General features: G+C 47.4%; 1 protein-coding gene across 1 annotated transcript in view; it reads left to right on the forward strand.

The window, feature by feature from the left end:
• The window catches only part of KCTD16 (potassium channel tetramerization domain containing 16), an 80,506-nt gene extending 61,097 nt beyond the window's left edge, over positions 1 to 19,409 (forward strand). The window contains exon 2 of the mRNA XM_009285960.1: positions 18,958 to 19,409. Within this exon, the coding sequence (XP_009284235.1) occupies positions 18,958 to 19,409 (452 nt within the window). The remainder of the gene's footprint in view (positions 1 to 18,957) is intronic.
• The last annotated feature ends 841 nt before the right edge of the window (positions 19,410 to 20,250 follow it).

Consider the following 20,250-nt stretch of genomic DNA (forward strand, 5'->3'; position numbering starts at 1 on the left):
CGCGCCCGTGGACAGCAAAGGATGCCCCGTCCCCACCTGCCTCTCTTTGTGCCCGTCTCCCCCTCGCTCTCCAGTAAGAGATTTCTCTGTTTCGGTGTGTTCCAGCGCATCCCCTCCGTCACCTAGGCATGGGTGCTGTGTTTTGTTTAGTTTTCCGTCTCTAAATGTCACTCACTCCAGATTTCACTTGGATTTACTCCCATGGAGCAGGTTCACAAATATTACTGATTTGTTTTCTGGAATGACTCGTCTGAAGGCCGTGTCCCCTTCTGCACAGTGCCTTCCCTGAAGTCAGGAGTGGTGGGACAGGTTAAGCTTTGGTTGGTTTCTACATTTATTTTTTATGCGTTGCAAAAATAGAAATAGTCGGGTATTTCATTCATGCTAACACTGTGTGCTAGAGAGCTTCAGAGTGACCTACATAGACCTGCCTTGCGATGGGAGGGTGAGCCCAGCTGCAGTGTTTGCTGTCCCTGCCAGGCTGCTGCTGCGGCTCAGCACCCTCCTCGCCGCCCCCCCCCCCGGGGCCCCCCCCCCCCCGAGGCCCTCTACTTCACGGAAGAGAAAAGCTTGTGATCTTGAAGCATTTAGGATTGCCCAGGCATGGGTAACTTAATTGGTCTTGAAGCTGGTGCTAAAAGCGTTTGGAATAAACTGCTGGATTTTTTAAAGCAGTATATGGAGGGGCTCCCACTGCATGCATTTATTTGATGCAAAAGTGCTTTGGTCTAGATGCTAAAACTGATAAACCAAACCATTCATTTCTTAAAGTTCAATTCACCACTTAGAGGATAGAAAATAAACCAAGCTAAGCCACAGCATCATTAAACAGCAAGATACGGGATTTAAGGCAAAGCCCACTGTGGCTGGGAATGTTTCTCTCACATAAACCAAATTTATCCCTTAGAGCAGAAGGCTATTTTATGAGGTTCAGACAGGAAAAAAAATGAAAACTTCCAGAGAGAGTGTCTTAAATAGCTCATAAAAACCAGGCATCTGCCCCTGCGGAAAGGGATATCTGATACTCCCAGAAATGCAGCAGCCCCAATGCAGAGCTTCGGTACCGTCCGTGCCCCTGGCTGCGGGTTCACACTTCCCTCCTTTGTTCTGGCAGCGGCTGCCTTTGTCATGCTCCAAATAATTAATAAACAACAGCCCTACAGGGCTGCTCCCTTACCTAGCAGCCACTCACTTTCTGATTTACCTTGTAGCCGCAGTGTTTACCTCGATGCAGCTGAACCGCTCTGGTGGGTAGCAGGATTCAGCTGCGCTGGGCAGCGCGAGGCTGAGCACCAGGACAAGCTCGGGGCGGGCAATGAGCCACCACCACCCACGCTGCTCCCTGCAGCACGGATCCCAGGCTGGGACCCACTGCGATCCATCGCCTGGGGTACCAGCGCCACACGATGTTGTTCTTTAAGAAGCCGTTTATGAAAAATGAGGCTTGGTTCAATGCTATTGAAAACATGCTGCTACAGCAAAGAACATGAGTTATTTATTAGTGCCTGTTGTCAGAGTGAAATACCGCTGTGATCCTAAGCAATAAATAAGCAGGGAATGCACTGCAGACACCGCTGGCCAGGTACTGCAGTCAACTGTGCTTCTCTCGCAACATTAATTCCTGGTAACTAGGGAAGTAATTTGCAAGTTCATTCGGGGATGCATCCTTGGGATGGAGGAATGGTGCCTTATGTGAACCGGGGAAAACCACCCAACGTGCAGCCTGTTTGGTCAGGAGGTGCTGCAGCCACCGGGCAGCTGCTGGCTGTGCAGCTGGTGTCTCCACGTGGGGTACGTGTGGCCATTTTGTGCAACACTAAACGGTAAGTGAAGGACCTTAGATCATTTAAACTAAGCCCAGGATAAGAAGAAAGCCATATCATGGCAATTAGGAGATTAGTAATGGCTTTAAGCAGGGAAGAATAAAGTGATTTCCAAAGTAATTATTTTCAATAAGCAACTTTTTCAGTTGGATCTCTCAGTAGGAGAACCATTTCTGGCTGCTTAGCTGGTCCTCTACCCTCTCGCTGCTGCCTGGTCCAGGTGCACAAGCCATGGTTCATCTCACTCTGTAATAACAACATACATCACGTCACTGTTCACCATCCAGAAAGCAGCTGTTCCTCTCAGCTCTGCCAGTGCCGTCCAGGCTCAGGGGGGAATGCCGGCAAACAGGGCTAAACTAGGCAGAAAAGTAATGCCGCTAATAAACTCATTGTAGGTGGATAACTCAATGCTGCTCCTGCAGCCGCCTCCATTGCCTGTGCAGGTGATGCTCAGCGGTGCTTAACAGGCGGCCTCAGCCTGTCCGAACGGTAGCGACTCCCCTCCAGGCACACGGGTACCGCTGGCAGACCTGCAGGAGCAAACATTAAAGAGCTGGTTTCCTTCATCTCCTGCCCTTTGCACGGCGTCCAACACGGGCATTGAGTTTTGCCGGCACGCTGGGCGGGTGTACTAGGAAAGGGGGGAGCCCTGGAGCCCCCTCCTCAGGGATGGGAGATGGGCTCACTGCAGCCGTCTGCAGCTCTCCGGGAGATGGCAGGAGCCAGCGGCTGCTCTGCTCCTCCCTGGGAGGCTGTTCAGCCAGCCTGGCTCTTCAAGGATGAGCAGCATGGCTGTATTAACTAACCTTTAGTAACCTTGTTTTTAAATTCAGAGAATTCCCCCCCTCCGTTTTCAACTGGGTCATTTCAGTTGTGAATTGTAACAGCTCACTGCCTATTATTACAGTCTAATTATTAATTTACAGCATCATAAACCCCCATGCTGCGTATGTGTAAAGTGAAGGAAAAGGACTAGTAAAGAAAAGAGACAAGAACTCGGTAACCCCAAGGAAAAAGAAAACTGGACTGCAGAGTCCAGGGGGAGACCTGACTCAGGAGCCCTCGTAAACAGTTCGTGGAAAGGGTGATTTTTGGGAACAGGACTGGAGTAGAGACAAAAAGGCAATGGGAGGATACTCCAAGAATAGCAAATCACTTGATACTAAGAGTAAAAGATGCGAGAGAAGAAACTGGAGCAACAGAAAGACTGCAAGAGCAGAACAAATAAGAGGTGAAAGGGGGTGAATTTATCCATGTGATGATGGCAAGTATAATTGTCCACAGAAGCCACTGGCAGGATCCAAGGAGATATATATTTATATATAGTATATATTTATATATGGGGACCAGATGGAGAATGACAGGGAAAAGCGTATGTGATTAAATAATCAGGTGAAAAAAGTTTAACTTTGGTCTTTTAAAAGGAGAGCTGAGTTTGTTCCAACTATAAGCATAATAAAATACAATGAAAAGACAGCAGAACTGTGGATTGATTAAAAAAAATATCTTACCGGTTGGTTGAAACCAGCACTGTTAGCAGAAACTCCTCATTTAAGAATTACTTATCTCTTTGCCTGGGGATTTTTCTACTTGACATCATGAAATAGCTTGTCAAGCTGGTGTGTGTCTGAATGTCGATGTTGAATGACAGACTTGCTGTCTTTGAGCACGCTGGTCTTACTCGTAAATGCCTCTTGCCTCTGAGAGTTATATCCCTGTTGGATTTGCCTGCTCCACCAGCTTTTGCAGTAAGCATCCAGCCTGTTGCTGAATGCTGTACAGTTATTTAGGTCATTTGATTTTTATGTCAAAATAACTCTGTCAGGATTTGGGGGCCTGTGCTGGTTTTGGCTGGGATGGAGTCAATTTTCTCCATAGTAGCTAGTATGAGGCGATGTTTTCGATTTGTGCTGGAAACAGCGTTGACAATACAGGGATGTTTTTGTTATTGCTGAGCAGTGCTGACACACAGTCAAGGCCCTTTCTGCTCCTCACCCCACCCCACCAGCGAGCAGGCTGGGGGGGGCACAAGAAGTTGGGAGGGGACACGGCCGGGACAGCTGACCCCAACTGACCCAAGGGACATCCCACACCATATGGCATCATGCTCAGAATATAAAGCTGGGGGAAGAAGAAGGAAGGGGGGGACGTTCGGAGCGATGGCGTTTGTCTTCCCAAGTCACCGTTTGGTGTGATGGAGCCCTGCTTTCCTGGAGATGGCTGAACACCTGCCTGCCCATGGGAAGTAGTGAATGAATTCCTTGTTTTGCTTTGCTTGTGTGCACAGCTTTTGCTTTACCTGTTAAACTGTCTTTATCTCAGCCCACGAGTTTTCTCACTTTTACCCTTCCGATTCTCTCCCCCATCCCACCAGGGGGGAGTGAGCGAGCGGCTGGGTGGGGCTTAGTTGCCAGCTGGGGTTAAACCACGACAGGGCCTTTCTTGTAAAGCCAGTCAAGCTAAAGACACAAACCAAACCACTGTGTTGCCCAGTAAACTAATTCCAAACGGTGCTTCCTTTCCCCATGAGTATATGCACTTGTTTGTAAAAAAATCCATGTGAAGCGTGAGCGTAGATTTCAAGGCAGTGGCTTTGGACAAGGCTGCTGGGAGCACACTCCTTTGTGCCTCTTGGTTTCAGCTCTAGAGCATCGCGCGCTTACTGTGTTTCATCTTCATATTTGGAAATCACTAATTGGTTAATAACATGTTTGCTGCCTATGGCAGTTGCCCAGAAGTGTGCCTTTCTTGTGCCAGGCATGGACAAGGGGAGGAAGCCTGTGCCCCTCCGGGGTGATGGGCACGTGTCTCCCATTCTGCCTGCATCCCTGCTGCGAAGCGCCCGTCCTCCTCCCCGCCTCGCACCGAGGTAGGCACTGTCTTCATCTTGGCAGCTCTGGAGGCTGCCAGGTCCTATGCAAGTGGTGCTATTGCAAACCTATTAGTTTAGGTATACTTTAAGCTTTTCTTTTTTCTGCCTCTAAAACCGAATTTTCCAATTCCTCTCCAGAGTCTGTGACATCTCTTTGGACAACCCATTCTCATGCTATAATATAAAAAATGGGCTCCACTTTGCCTTCTACCTTTGACACTGTTTCACTATTATTGCTTGGATTTGAGGTGCGGTGTTCGTTGAAGACATTGGTTTCAACGAATGAGACATTTGTACTGTCTGGAAATCCAGGGACTAAGCAAATGTATTTACTCAGTAACATCAGAACTGCCATTCTCTAAAGTTTTAGAGGAGGAGCCCCAACAAGTGACTGAGATGCCTCGTCTCAGTCCTTGTCTATTACGTTTTTAAAATCTACAGCTCCTAATTTTATTGTACCTGCCAAAGAGGCAGAAGGAAATCAGGAATCAGGCTCCTGTTACTCTTTTTTACTCTGTTTCCTAAGATTTCTTTGCACCAATGTTATTTGTGGTGGGGGTAAAGGGGAACACACAAATTATTCTACATTATGTTCAGAGCAATGACAAGTCTTACAATAGCTCTCAATTAGCAATTGATTGCAATTAATTAGAACAACATAGGCTGACATGATATCTTCATATCTCCAGAGCATTTTTGAGTTCTTGAGTTCTAATTTTCAAAAATGCAAAAATTGTGGCTCCCATATTATCATAACCATCTGTTGGCAATTTATGATATATATCTTCAAGAAGCGGGAGTAATATACACTTTGGCTTTGCTAATTAAAACAGGTCCAAAACAGGGCTCAAGTTTGAATGTAAACTGTGTTTTTTACATATAAGTATGCATGTGTGTATATATATATGTATCTCAAGGTCTTTCATTCTAGATCAGAGCTGTGTGCAGTCACGGATACAAAGCATCGGGGTGGGACCATCTGTTCAATTTATGATATATATCTTCAAGAAGCGGGAGTAATATACACTTTGGCTTTGCTAATTAAAACAGGTCCAAAACAGGGCTCAAGTTTGAATGTAAACTGTGTTTTTTACATATAAGTATGCATGTGTGTATATATATATGTATCTCAAGGTCTTTCATTCTAGATCAGAGCTGTGTGCAGTCACGGATACAAAGCATCGGGGTGGGCTCCCGCCCCGGCTCGGTGCTGAGGGTGGTGTAGCCGCGCTGGGGAAACTGCCCTGGCTTTGCATTTAGGCATTACGGCTTTGTTGACACTCATCTAATTCTGAATTCCTTTGCTTTAGCTGCTGAGGAGTCTGCAGTAATGCTCATGCAAGTAATTCTAAAATGAGGGCACTGGGAGGGGACGTGTTTTCTGACTATTCAGACTGATTTGGTTTTACCTGTGTTTTAATTAATGGAAAATCAGAATTTCTTTCTTAATAAACATCAGGAACACGTCAGTGCAAAACAGCTGTGGGGGTTCAATCCACGATCCGCCTGCATTACTTCCTTGGCTTCTGGTCTGGTCGAGTTAATGTCCTACCAGAGGGTTTCACATCTTTTGCTAACAGGAAGGCGGTGCAGGTCTCAGCTCGCGCTGTGGTTAATTCCAGGGGATTGTTCAGAGAAGACAAGGAAAGCCCTTGCTCTTTAACCCAGGCTGGCTTAATTCAATCAAACCTCACTTTCAAGTTCTTGAGCGTAAATTTAAGATAACAGAAGGTAAAAGGAAAGCTTGTATTAAGATAAGGTATTAACACAGCAATAATAAGTCAAAAAAGATACAGAAGAGTCTTAAATTTGCGGGGGCAAGGCTGGACTTGAAGAAGGAAGATGCTGGTAGCGGCAGCTATTAATTCTCTGTGCACCAAACTTAAACAAGCTAGAGATGTTTGACAGAAGGACAGAAAGAGCAACCACTATTGGCAGAAGAAAATTTATGCGTCAGTTTTTCATATCAATGTAATTTTCCCAGAGGAAGATACGCTTTAATGCCACAGTCCTGATGGCCAAATATCATTTCTAATCACAGTATTTGGAAAGGGGAGTACAAAGCAAGGAAGCCAGCAGCACTGAATTACTCCTTGAATTACTACTTCTTATTCTGGACATGCTGAACAGTCAGACCTCTTCAGCTCTTCCTACAAACCAGGCTCTTCATTTTACTTTTTTTCTTCAGGCTAAATGCTTGCTAAACTGTCAATGAAAAATAAAGGTGAGAATTGAAAGAGTACTGCTCAGCTATGCTTCTGCTTCGGTCTGGCCAAAGATTTTACTTAGTGGATGAGAACTGTTTCTTACCATACTGCTGCTCACACTTCGTGCTTCTCTTTCCACTCAGAATTTTAACTTCATCACATTACTTTGAGAAAGATCCATATATAAATATTTTGGCTCATTTAATATGCCTTCTGGTATTTTAACAGCAGGTCTTATATTTTCTCCACCATTTGGGGAACTTATTTTTATTTTCAGACAAATTTGATACTCTTACAGAAGTTCCTTTCCAGAATTGAGTGTTTTAGGAGAGATCGCAGGAGTGCTGGTAAAATGACAAAGTCCTGGGAGACTCCTGTTAGAAGTGTATGCGCTGGCTAGGGACTGGCTGAAATTCTCTTGCATGAATCGTAGACCTCCCCAGACAGAGACCATGGGCGAACAATTCTGGTTTTTACACTGGGTTGGCAAGTTCAGAAAATTTAAATGGAAAAAACTTTAAAATAGAAAATTTAAATTAGTAGAATGGACTAGGAAGGAACGAGGTATCTGTGGAGTGCAAATCAAGTTCTGGCCATGGCAGGACCCAGGTGTCCGCAGCTGCTCCCAGAAGGGTAAAAAATTGTATTAGCTTACTAACTGTGCCTGGCAGCAGCCATTGCCTCCGCCAATTCCCGTCCTCCCCCTTTGCTGCTGTCTTTGAACATATGGGAGAGTTCAAACCAATAACTTTACTGTCAAGTCCTTCCCTGGTTTTGTTTGCTTGCTGAAATTTTACTGAAGATACTTGATCCTAAATGCAAATAAATCTACCGCATGTCCGTCCTGCTGCCAACACTGATCCCAGAGCCAATTACTTGCATGGCATTTGTCATTGTTCCTAAGCTTTACCTTGGTAATTTTATTTAGACAGGGTATTTTCTGCTGATAAATCTAGCTCGATTACCAAGTCAGAATGTATTTATTAAAACACCAATTAGACCTTGGTCTCTCATCAATCACAACACCTTTAATTCATGCATGGATGCAAAAACTGTTTGAGGCGTTGTGCATGCATGAATGAGTGATCTAAATCAAATTGTCACTTTACCGACATTACCTTATCTTCAGACCTAGAGGCAATCAATTTTTTATTTACCATATGAATAATGTGTGATATTTTTAAAAGTGTCAACATTTCATTATTTTTGGTGTTGAAAGGAGAATATTTGCTTCACAAGGTTGGAAACAAAGGTGAGCGTGGAGGTTAGGGCACCGGCCCCTCAAGCACTCAGGTGATGGGTCCCCCGTGGGATGGAGGTGATGGGGAGCTGGCCAGGGGGTGGCCCTGGAGGCTGCCTGGTTCAGGGTGGGGGCTACCCTGTTCCCACCTGCCGATGGTCCTGGCTACCTGGGCAGTGTTGTGAATTACTGCTCAAATGGGGATCAGTTGTTGCGATTAGCGCCAGCAGAAGAGATAAAGTGTGGAAGAGACAGCAAAAACTGAGAACAGCTGAGAGGTTAAAGTCATGGGGGCAAGGAAGAAGAAAAGGAATGTGAAATAGAAATAAAAAACCAAAACCAACAACAAAACCCTAAAGCAGAAGAAGCAGTAAGAAGAGTAAAAGGTGAAAGGACAACATAAAGGGACGTGAGTGGATTGAGAAGAGTAGGATAGGAAAATGGCTCGAATTAGGATGATCACAGACTGAAAGGTTGGTACAGCCCACACACGCGGAGGTAAGGAATGTCTGGATACCGAAAATATCTCTGCCTGCCTCAAAAAGCACATGGTGCATAATCTCTGTGCCCTGCCTGAAGACATTGTCCATTCCCAGCCGTGTCTCCTGAAGGACGCTCCTGGGGCTGGTGCGATGCCCGTCCCCGGGAGGAGCCTCGCTGTGGAGGCGGCTGAAGGGGCTGCGCAGTTTGGGTGGGCAGGTTACCCAGCAATAGCCTCCCACCTGCGGGATAGCGCCCGGCCGTGCCCGGCCCCGTGGCGATTGCTCGGGTGGCGCTGGCAGCCAGACCGTCGTGCTGCTGGTGAGGTGCCTTTTTCTGAGCAAGAAAACTCACTCATGCCTTTTGACTAGCAATTCATTGCTATCTCCATATCTGTATCAACAAACCTGCCATTCATTATTTTGTAAGACAGGCTCAACCATCCCTCCTCCCCTGGGGGGCGAGGGGGAAGAAAAACTGGAAAAAAACCCAAAACCAAAAAAACCCCCAAACCTCAGGAAAAAGGGCCTGTGAAAACTGTAGAAGCTGAATAAAAATAATATAATTCTGAGAACAATGAGATCTTCTGCCTGTAAGGTCAGAGCTACAGGAGAAAGCAGTCTCCATCCCATTGCATGTTCTCACACACCAACATGTACTTTCATTCCAAATTCAGTAGGAAAAAAAAAAAAAATTTTTGAAATTTCTTCTAGAATAGTAACTTGTAACATTCATTCTGAAATATCACAACATTGCATTTTTATAAGTCTGAAACATTTTAACAGGAAATTAACTATATGTAGTTTGATATTAATATTATAATATAGACATAAAAATGAAAGGAGGTGTTGAAGGGATCTAGCTGAGCACTTTCCCAGTGAAAATGTCATCAAAGTCACTGTGTTCTTTTAGAATATATCAATTTCATGACAACAGCATTTACCAGTGAAAAAATGCCTAAGAAGTGTTCATCCCTTTCTCCTGGGATCTGTCAGAGGTCTCACACATTTGATTATGCTCCCTCTGTCTCCAGGTAGGCTCGGAGAGCAAGGGGTGATGATTTCTTTAGAGTGCAGCAGCTGGATAATTTGTTAGAGGGATTAAATCTGGGGTGATCACCGGGGACAGGCAGAGGCTGAAACTGGTGCCAGTCCCAGAAGTGGATGCAGCTACATGGTAAAACAGCACTTGGTTGGAAGTTACTTATGGATAGCATTTAAATTTGAAAAGTATTACATTTTCTGTTAGCCTTTTTCTGGGTGAACTAATGCAAAAACCTACTTCTCAAAGTTCCTAGAAGTCGAGGAGGGGGAGATGTCCCAACCTACTGCAGCAGTGGGGTTTGGGACAGTTTTAGATGCCTCAAAGTGCTTCTGCGAACCCCCCTGCAATCAGAGCATCACCGCTGGCTTTGGGGGTTTGCAGAGGGAAAGGGAGGAGGGGGAAGCGCTGCCCTGCGAAACCCAGGTCTGTCTCCGTTGGGCTATTTATCCCAGGCTTAGCACTACAAAATTCAAACACCGTCATATCTGAGATGGACTTGATGGCTAGGGTTAGGGTCTATATGCTATTTCTCACAATAAAAACTCTTTGTTCATTTTGGTTTGAAGGTCCTGTGCTAATTTTATTTTATATCATAACTTCTCTCTCCTCCCTAGTTCTCTGCACACCAGCTGTCCCTCTTCGCGGGGATTTCCCGTTCCCTGCTTGCAGCGTGCTTGTTGTGAAAGAGGGAGAGGAGAAGAGAAAAACTGGATGGCTGATGGTTTGTGTGTCAATTATACATCAGAGGCTTTACTGCTTCTTCAGAAGCTTCTAATAATAATAATTATAATTAGGGCACTGGGAGAGAAATGTGCTGAGATCAGGAAGAAAAGCAGGAAAGCTAGGCCAGAATTAATTAGCCCCTTTTATCCAAGAATCTCAAAGCATTTAGACATTAATTAATGAATTATGTGGTTAAATCAGCACGATGTTCAGTTTACCACCAGGATGGTGGCCGGTCTCGGGGCTCAGCACCCGTCCTTGCTCGGCTGTGGGTATTGCATGGGTTGATGCCGCTGCAGATTCCTTCCTCTTGCTGCAAAATGCAGAGAAATATTTCTTTTTTTCCTATCAGCTCTGTCTGTCATCCTGACAGCACCCAAAACTGGGATGAGAAGACCTGGCCCCATGCAACAATGCAACCGGGCAGGTTTACACTGCTGGGAACTGTGCAAATCCCCACGAGCCCGCAAGATGCATGTCCCCTGTGCACCGAAAGCTGATGGCTTCCCATGGTGACTAAAGGCTCTCTGCTGACCCGGACCCAAACTCAATGAAATCTCCCACCTGCGGCGCTTAGATTATCCCTGGGACTCCAGCAAAAACGTTTATTGCATGACAAAATGGTGCCCAAAAGAATAAATTGACCCTGGCAGCAGTTTTCCTCTAAGTAAAAGGCTTCTGATATGCAGTGCAAGGGAGTGGCCCAGCTTGTAGGGTTTATGGCCTAAACTCCTGACCTTCTAGGTATGTATGTTTTTGCTTTTGAAACAGGATTTAATAAGAGAGCTAACTGTTCTCTAATTCAGAGATACTCCTGCATCAGACACCGTACCCATCTACGCATTACGTGGCAGCGCGCAGCCAAGGCAGCAGCGCCGTTTAGGGAGTTACAGCAATCCTGGTATGGAGCGAGGGAGTGCAGGTTTGTCTCTGAGGGCTGTGCGTCCTCTCCTGTACTTGTAAGCACGCTTTCCACCCGCGGTGGAGGGATGTCCAGCTGAGATGGCCTGGCCCGGACCAGGTGCTGCGAGCCCCGGTGTAGCCGGCGGCAGCCTTACGAGGGTGTTGGCATGGGGACTTTAGGCTGAAAGTCACTAACTTCTCCTCCAAAATCACAGCCCAAGAAGCGAATAGGTGGGTGAAATGTCCTTTAAAAAGTGATCTGGAAAATGGTTGGAAAATACTTGAAGAGCATCAATGCTGTCCTGGCACGGGGATGAATGACTTGCCTTAGCTCTTCTTTTTAATGACTTGTGATAGTTCTTATTTTTTAATAGATTTCAATTCAGTTTGCAGCCATTGCTTTTAGTTAGCAGCAATCTGCATTTTCTCAGTAGTGCTTCATTGATTTCCATTTACACGTGGCCACTCCACAACACATACGGCTGTCAAAGACTCTGCTCCCAGTCTAGAGAAGTTGGTGTAGCCCCAAGCCTAAACTTGTGTCTGATCCTGCTCCCGCACAGGCTGAGTTCACTAGGAGGGTTTGCAGTCTGAACGCTGCTTTTGCCGGCAATTGCCTTGACCCTGCACAGTTCTTGCTGTTGAAAACTCATTGTATCCAGCAAAATAACATGTGTGCATGGAAGATGTGAAGTGCACTGCTCTGCTCATTTCATTACAAGTAATACAGAATCATTTTCTGATGCAACCTGAGATTTGGCAGCAGCTTCCAATTATGCCCAGATATGGAGGGATTTACATGGAGGTGACACACGGCACAGCCTTGAATCATTAGCCCTTTGCTTCCCATTCTCCCTTCCATGCTCCAAAACATCTTTTAGAAGTGACTTGTTTTTTAAATAGCCAAACAAGGTATTATTTCCTTTGGTAGGGGGTGGCTGATGTGTTTTGGTTTAACATTGCTAGAAAAAACAAAAATCAGCCTGAGGCAAACAGCAGTGAATTTTTTTTTCTCTAACTCCTGAGCTCTTTTGCATCCCTCTTTGCCAAGTGACCTGGCCGTGCAGCAGCAGACCTGGCTCACTTGCTAACGCACATCAGCTCCTTCTTATCTTTGACCAGCTTGGGACCGAGCATGCTGTGCTGGTGGTAGCGCAGCTCTGAAACCTGCTACCCATCTCCCCGATTCCCAAAAGGCTTTTTCCTTGCTAATGATAGTGTTGAGGACTTTATTTCTAACAGGCTGCGTTGCAACTGTGCACACAGTTATCTGTAATTCCCGAGTCTGGTCCACGTCTCTCTGTCAGACTGACCGATCGTTTTCCCTCACTTTGATGTCAACTAATTGACGTAATACAGAGAGTAATTTAGTTACTTAAAATGACAAAATTAGATCTTGTATGATGTGTCTAGAATCTCCAACTTCCATTCCTTGTTAGAATTTTGTTGTTTTATTTCCTTACCCCATAGTCTCTGAAACTCTATGGGCAGAAAGAGTGTATCCTTCAGTAAGTTCATTTAGCTGGTGAATTCATTTGACTGATAGCTGGCTTTAGATTCAGGCTATTAAAAGTGTTTTGGCAAGTCTGCCTCTGGAACACCCTGGCATCCTCTGGCTCCTGAGAAGGTGACAGAAGCCATTTCACTGCGACGATGTCTGGAGCTGTTTGTCGAAGCGCGGGAGCAGAGGTTTTCACAGCCCGTGCCTGACTGAGTCAGACTCAGGCAAAGGGAGTTTGCAAAGCAGTAAATTAGACAGCTATGCCCGCACTTTTCGTTGTGCACGTGCAACAAAGCGGAGCTCTGCTTGTTTGACTTGAGATCAGATAATTTTACAATACTGTTTTAACTAACAGAGCCAACTTCCTAGCATGGTAATTACTTTGATCCTTGTTGGCACAGATGTATTTTTCATGTATTATTGCTTAATACTGGAAACATTCGGTTTTTTCTTCCTCTGGTATCTGAAGATAGACTAATGAAAATTATTTTTTTTCCCCTACTTCATTAAATGCTAAAGGGCAATTCAATTTTCTCCATAGCTTTCCCTCTCTCTTTCGATTTTCTTAATGGACTGCTCTGGCTAGCCTCATATGTTGTTCTTGTAATGATTATATCAAGGTCTTTTCAGCATAAAACTTAAGTTCTCCCCATTTTGTAGCTAAAAGTAAAAGTACCCGTCTGGCGATTCCCGCTGCCCATGCACCCCCCCACCGGGGTTCTGGCTGGGTGATGCTGGGCTGAGGCCAGCAAGGGCAGGGGTGTTGGCAAGGCTGGAGGCCAGACTGGCTGGATGGCTTCTGAGAGCGCGTTTAACTGTGCGTACAGACTTCCCCGCCATTTAAAGGTGTCAAAAATGTATTTATCAAAAAGACATCTGTTCACCTTTGCCCCTTCTTTTTCTGCAGAGTGGAGCAGTTGTTCAGGTTGCAAGAAGGAGCTCGCTGGTTTTAGCTCTGCCTGCTGCTGCGGCAGCTGCTCAGCCAGGCTCTTACTTTTCCCCTGGGGCATTTGGAGATCTCTGCCTGCATCCGCTGCAGAGATGCTCTGCATACCCAGAGCATCCGCTGCTGGACACCAGCCCTCCTGCCGAGCCCCACTCCCAGTGAGCCAGCCCAGCCCAGCCCAGCTCGCTGAACACTGGTGCCAGCGGGAGGTCTCTGCCCAGGGAACTTCTCCAAACCCCGCGGCTGTTTCCAGCACCCGGATCTCGCCTGGTTTTGCTGTTCTGCCTCATGAATAGATTAATTTCTGCCTCCCAGCTCACCCACGGTATGCCCATCGTTGGTGAATATTCATTAAGTGAAAATAGCATCTATTAGGTCTTAATTAACTTATAAAAGGCTTGTTTTGTGGTAATGAAGTATATGCTCTAGATGTGCCTTGTGGCAGCTGGTGGATGCCCCTGCCCACGCAGCCATCCCCGAGCAGGGTCTGACCCCTCCGGCGGGGGCACGGGTGGCTGGACCCCGTCTTCTTCCCCACAGCTATGAAGTTACATCTGTGAGGAGGTGTCTGCGACCTAAGTGTGTGCCGAACATTAGCTCAGGTTTGCAACGTTTCATTAGGTGATCGTAGCAATATGTCCTGCGCTGCTGCAGTGGTCTGATATTTGGTGTCTGATATTTGGTATCTGATGTTCGGTGTCTGGGCTGTTTGGGCACTTCAGGCACGTGTTAGAGTTTGTTCTGTGTCTGGGTGAGCGCAGCCCTTTGGTTTGGGTTTCATGGGCTGTCCCACTGCAATGGGATGTTGATGGCCTTTAGCTGAATATCCCTATGAGTTTGCTTAGAAACTGTTAGGGAGGCACCGAAAACTGCTGCACTCAAAGCGAGGGGTAGGATGTAGGAGGAGGTTGCACGGCACGCTAATGGGAACTGACCTGAGCAGTGATCTTTTCCCTCTTGACTCATTTTTCACCGTTTTTCAGACTTCATTCAGTTCAGCATGGGGTGGGGAAGCAGCAAAGGCAGCGGGAGAGCATCATCCCGGTGTGGGAGCAGGTGAGCATCCCCAGCGCTGCCCGCCGGGAGCTCGGCCCCGCTGTCCTCCAGGGCCATGACGGGGAGGGGGCCTGGCATCCAGATGGAGGAAAACACACCATTAAAGAGCTGGTGGCAGCAGTGGTGCTTGTCGCATGTATTATTTCCTCTGTTAGGATTCACTGTCGTCCTTAAATGCACGCAAGCAGCAGGGGGAAAATGACTGACTTTGCAGGTGAGAAGAGAAAAAGTAATTACAGGCAAGTGCAGAGCAAACACTGAAAAGGAGAGCAGGAGCTGCCCTCCCGCTGGCCAGGAGAGCTGTGACAGGGATGCAGTACCCTGCCAGCATCTCTGTGTTTCCACAGGGCTGGCCAGAAACACCCTAACCCATTCCCTTCCACCTGATTAATTTTTGCCTTTCAAGCGCTGGCAGTTGCTTGCTGGAATAGATGGTTCTGTGTTTAGGAAGGGCAGAGGCTCTGGAGCAGTTCCTCGCAGGAAGCTCTCAGTAGCTGCAACGCAGGAAAACCCTCACCAAGCCATAATGTCAACTGCAATAAGGAGCTGCAAATCAACACAGCTCCTGGATGTGTTTTTCAGAAGCACGTGTGATCAGAGTTTTACAAAGGCTTAATATGTAATGCCTTTGTCAAAGCCGAGCAAATTATAAAAAATTTCAATTTAGCCAAGACTTTTTTCAAACAAGATACAGAACAGGTCTTGAAGCAAGTCTGTAAATTAAATTTAGCCACACGGCTCACAGACTGAAAGTCTCCTTCATCATTGACAAGGAAGAGGAAGGAAGAGATGAGGAGGGGCTTCCTGACTTTTGTTTTTCCACCTGTTTCTGTAAATTATATGCTTTGTGTTCACGGTTGGGAAACAGACGGAGAAATGGGAGAGCAGGGCAGTGACTATCAGCGGTGCAGCTTTTTAACATTTTGCTGCCATGAGCGTGCAAGCCCCCTTCCTCCAGGGTCTGCTCCCAAGGCTTGGGGGTTTGGAATTGGCAGCAACATTTTTTTTTTTCTTTTTCTTTTTTCCCCCCATTTTTTTGATGGGGACCTGTTTCTGGAGCGGTGGCAGCAAATGGTCCCCTTGGACCCTGGTGTGAGGAAGAGATTCCCCATCAGCCTCACCCCCCTGCCCTCCCTGCAGCCGTGCGGGAGCTGCCGGCACGACCACGATCCCAGCACCGCACATTGCCTGTCACTGCTGCAAAAGCCACTGGGCCGATGCTGCAGCTCTGACCCAACTGTTCCCCTTCCCTTCCCCTGCCCCTCGCACCACTGTAAGAAATGCCACAAGCGCCGGGGTCTGATACTGGCCACGGGGCCCCTGGTTCCTTCTCGTGGGTGAGACCAGGGGCTGTATTGCTGGTCCGAAGCTGCTAAGCTGAATTATGCTTTTCTTGATCTGGATAATGTTAGCAATTTACATGAGTTGGAAATGATAATTACATTTTAGTGGGAAGATGGGTGCTTCCAAATGACATTTAAATCCATGATTATTGGAGTGGTTTGGTCAGGGAACAGTTGTTATCAATGCCAGCTCTTCCCCTCTGTCACGGATTACTGCGTTTGGGCAGGTCTCCAGCTGAAAAAGAAAAAATCAAGCCATGCACTACGTGAATCGGGAAATAAGTTAAGTGCTATTCAGGGGTTCCCATCACCGATGGGTTATGTAAATGAAGGACCGTGTTTCCCAAAAGCCTCTGGTTTGTGCATGACCAAGCCCTCATGCATGGGGAGGCTACCTCCGAAGTGACGTGAGTTGTCCGCAGGGGTCAGAGTCTGGGTGGGCAGGGGGGACGCGGGGGGTGTGATGCTCACCGGGATGGAGGCTGGTGGCTCTGGCTGCACCATCTTTCAGCCAAAGCTGGCTGTGCTATTGAGCCTCAGAGAAGAAAAGATGTCTGGAGAAATTAGGGGTGCTATAGCTGTCAGTAACGGAAAAGACAATTTCCCAAACGCTATTCCCTGGAGGCTAGGGAAGCCAGGCACCTTCTGATATCCAGTTCTGAATTTTATAGCAGGCTGTATATATCCTTTTTGTTGTGGGAGAGATGTTTATTGACATAAGTAGCCAATGGTCACCTGAATACTGTTTGATTTCTTACTCTAAAAAAGAACAAATAGTCATATTTAATCCAATGAAAGTATAAAGACTGTGATGATTACAGACTGGAATAATAATGAACATTTTTCTGAGCAGTGGGAGCAGAGCGGTATTGTCTGAACGTTCTGTCTAAACATGAGAACCATCTTGTTTTGTTTTGTTTCATGCCGTTGGGAAAGCGTGTGACTTCCAGGGCCGCGTGCCTGCGCGTCCCGTGGTGGTGTCATGCAGAGATGCTGGCTCCCCAGGCTCCCTGTGCTGGCGTGCCTCCCGCAGCCCCCCCGCTTGCTCGCCGCGTGCTGGGGACTAGACCGAAACCCGTGACACTGTAAAATCCTGCCAGGATTTTACCTGTAAGGTCTGGAAAAAGATCAGTGCGAGCTGCCTGTACCCAGGATCTGTGTATTTTGCTTTTTGCACACATTCCTCTGCCGTTCCCTTCTCACGGTTCCTTTGCCGTAGCACCTCACTCTGCAGTGCCAGCAATGATCCCGCGTAGTGCTGCTCCCTCTGATGGGACCACACCACATGGCAGCACGTGTGTGCTGGGAGGAGACGAAGGGAGCGAGTCTGGTATAACCTGTCTGCTGGCAAACCCACCGGTGGGGTGGCTCCGAGCCTGGCACCGGTGTGTTTCTCCCTGCGGGGTGTTCGCTGTGAGCCAGCTTGCCGTGAGGCCGCAGGGAAATGCCATGGAGCAGCCATGAAGCCTCCATGGAGCGGTGGTGGTGCCTTCCCCTGCAGAGGGGCCAAAATTTCACCTCGGCCATATGGGAGAGCCACCAGCCCGTGCCACGTTGCTTATGCTGGTCTGTTCTGGGGCAGAGCCCGTGGCAGGGCGTTTACCTGCGCTGGTTCGTTACATGCAGTTGCTAATGAGCGGTAGGACTCTGCAGTTGTGTGTAATTGTGCAAAGATCATTGCAGAATCCATGGGTCTTTGGTTTTATCATGAACATAGCAAACAGGGAAAAAATGAGACAGGTTGGATTTAACAGCATATTTGATACTGTCCTTTTAAAGGCAGAAAGGTGACTTAGGCTAGAAGGGTTCAATGGGATTTAAGCAGCCTGGTGATCCCAGGTGAGACCTGTCGGTCCCTGCAGCCACCTCGGGTACAGCCTTGACTTCTTCACACACCGGCACAGACAGACCCTTCCTACGTGAGCAAGTTTTATTCCCTCCTGTCCAGACTTGTCTTTATTAAACGCAAACCCAGGGAAGATCAGTGCCAACACAAGTTGTTGGACCCATCGTGTTTTGTGGAGATGGTAGCTGGGGTGGGAAGGGGCAGGAGGCTTTGCCATGTCCTGCCTCCTGGGCGCTGCCTTCCTCTGGCAGCTAAAAATTCATCATTTGTTTGTCTGTTCTGAACTAGTAACCTTGGCCTTGGCCCCATAACCTCTATTCGCACCTGTGAGTTTATTGGCTTCAAAGGAACTCCACATACAGGTAAAACTTGGAGGAATGGATCGGGAATGACAAAATCTGAAGTCCTCATTCTGTTTTTTCTCTGTCTTTCCTCAGGCAAAATTTCTGTGGACTTCATCAGGATTTTCTCTTAAGGGAGAAAAAGCCCCGTGTGATCTGCTCAGGGCTTGGCCTTGGGTTGGTGGGTGGAGGTAGCAGCAAATCATTACAAGCCTGAAAAACAATTAGGGTTCCTGAAGCGATGGTTGCTCGCTCTGGTTAAACACCTGACTGGATCCTCGCGTGACTGTTTCTCACTGAGGATCTCAGAAAACTTTCAGGCGTGTGTTGGATGTCTCAGGGGACCCGCAGGGGACCTGAGCAACATGTGCAAGCGGAGCGGATGAAGGAGCTGCAATGTTAATGGAAATCGGCTCCCACTTGAGACCGGGTGGAGGTTTTGCTGACAGTTTGTGGTGACATTCAGGATAACTCCCCGAGAGGTTTCCTGCCGCGCCGGCTGGCTGCGTCCCTCCCCGCTCCCGCGGGTCTCGGCAGGCAGCAGCGAGCCCGGCGGGGGGGGGGCCTGGGTGCCGGGCGGGGGTTCAGAGCTGTCGGTAACCCCGGGGTGCTCTCTGTTCCTCTTGCAGGTGAGCCCTCCCGGTGGTCCTCGTCCCACTGCGACTGCTGCTGCAAGAACGGCAAAGGCGACAAGGAGGGAGAGAGCGGCACGTCGTGCAATGAGCTGTCGACGTCGAGCTGCGACAGCCAGTCGGAGGCCAGCTCCCCCCAGGAGACCGTCATCTGCGGCCCCGTCACCCGCCAGCCCAACATACAGACTCTGGACCGGCCGGCCAAGAAGGGACCGGTGCAGCTGCTGCAACAGTCCGAGATCCGGAGGAAGAGTGACCTGCTCCGGACTCTCACCTCCGGCTCCCGGGAGTCCAACTCCAGCAAGAAAAAAGCAGTGAAGGAGAAGCTCTCCATTGAGGAGGAGCTAGAAAAATGTATCCAGGATTTCCTCAAAATCAAAATCCCAGACAGGTTTCCAGAAAGGAAACATCCCTGGCAATCCGAACTGCTGCGGAAGTACCACCTATAGGCTCAGGGTGGGGAAAACACACGACCTTATTACCGTTAGAGCAAGATTCTAAGTGATACGAAAATAATTCCCAATAATAATTATTTGTTAGGTCACCTAAAAAAAAAAAAAAATCCATCTCTATAGTACTGCCTAATTTGCCTATTTCACCTTAACATTTATAGTCATAGGGTAATGATATTTTTCCAGTCGTGGAAGCACAATGACAAACGCTTTTGTTTGTAAACTCTGAGTCTTACACAAGCTGAATACCTTAAGGGCACAACCATACCGACAACAAGAGATGCTCGCGTGCGGATGCTGCTGATGCCGGTGGGAACGTGGCGCGTGAGCAGGCAGTGTCCGGGGGTGTCTGTGGACTGCATGCCTTCTGCGTTCTCCTTGTAGTGCGTTTGTTTGGAGGGGTGTACACAGCTCAAAGAAACAAGCTATGCCATGACAGTTTACCTTAAGCATGTGTATATATATATATGTGCATATATATATATGTGTGTATATATATCTCTGTGTATATATATATGTGTATATATATCAATATATATTGCTTAAAGATTTTCTGTCTCTCTCCTTATAACTGCACTTTCTCAGAAAAGAGCATTTTTTAGCAGTCTGTGGATGTTCCGTTTCTTCTTCAGGTCTTTGAGGGTTGAACAGTAGAAAACCCATCTCACTGTCTCTCTCCCCCGCTCCCTCTCTCTCTCTTCCCCTCCCCTTCTCTGAGACACTGTAAGTGCATTTCAGTGGAGACCAGGGAACAGTGCGTGGGTCTTTGTTGCCGTCAGCAAAGTATTCCATTTGTTTCTGATGATCTTGTTCCCTCTGTGTCCTCCCCACGCCTCTT

Source organism: Aptenodytes forsteri, unplaced genomic scaffold, assembly GCF_000699145.1.
Source record: "Aptenodytes forsteri isolate BGI_AS27 unplaced genomic scaffold, ASM69914v1 Scaffold54, whole genome shotgun sequence".
Lineage (NCBI taxonomy): Eukaryota > Metazoa > Chordata > Aves > Sphenisciformes > Spheniscidae > Aptenodytes > Aptenodytes forsteri.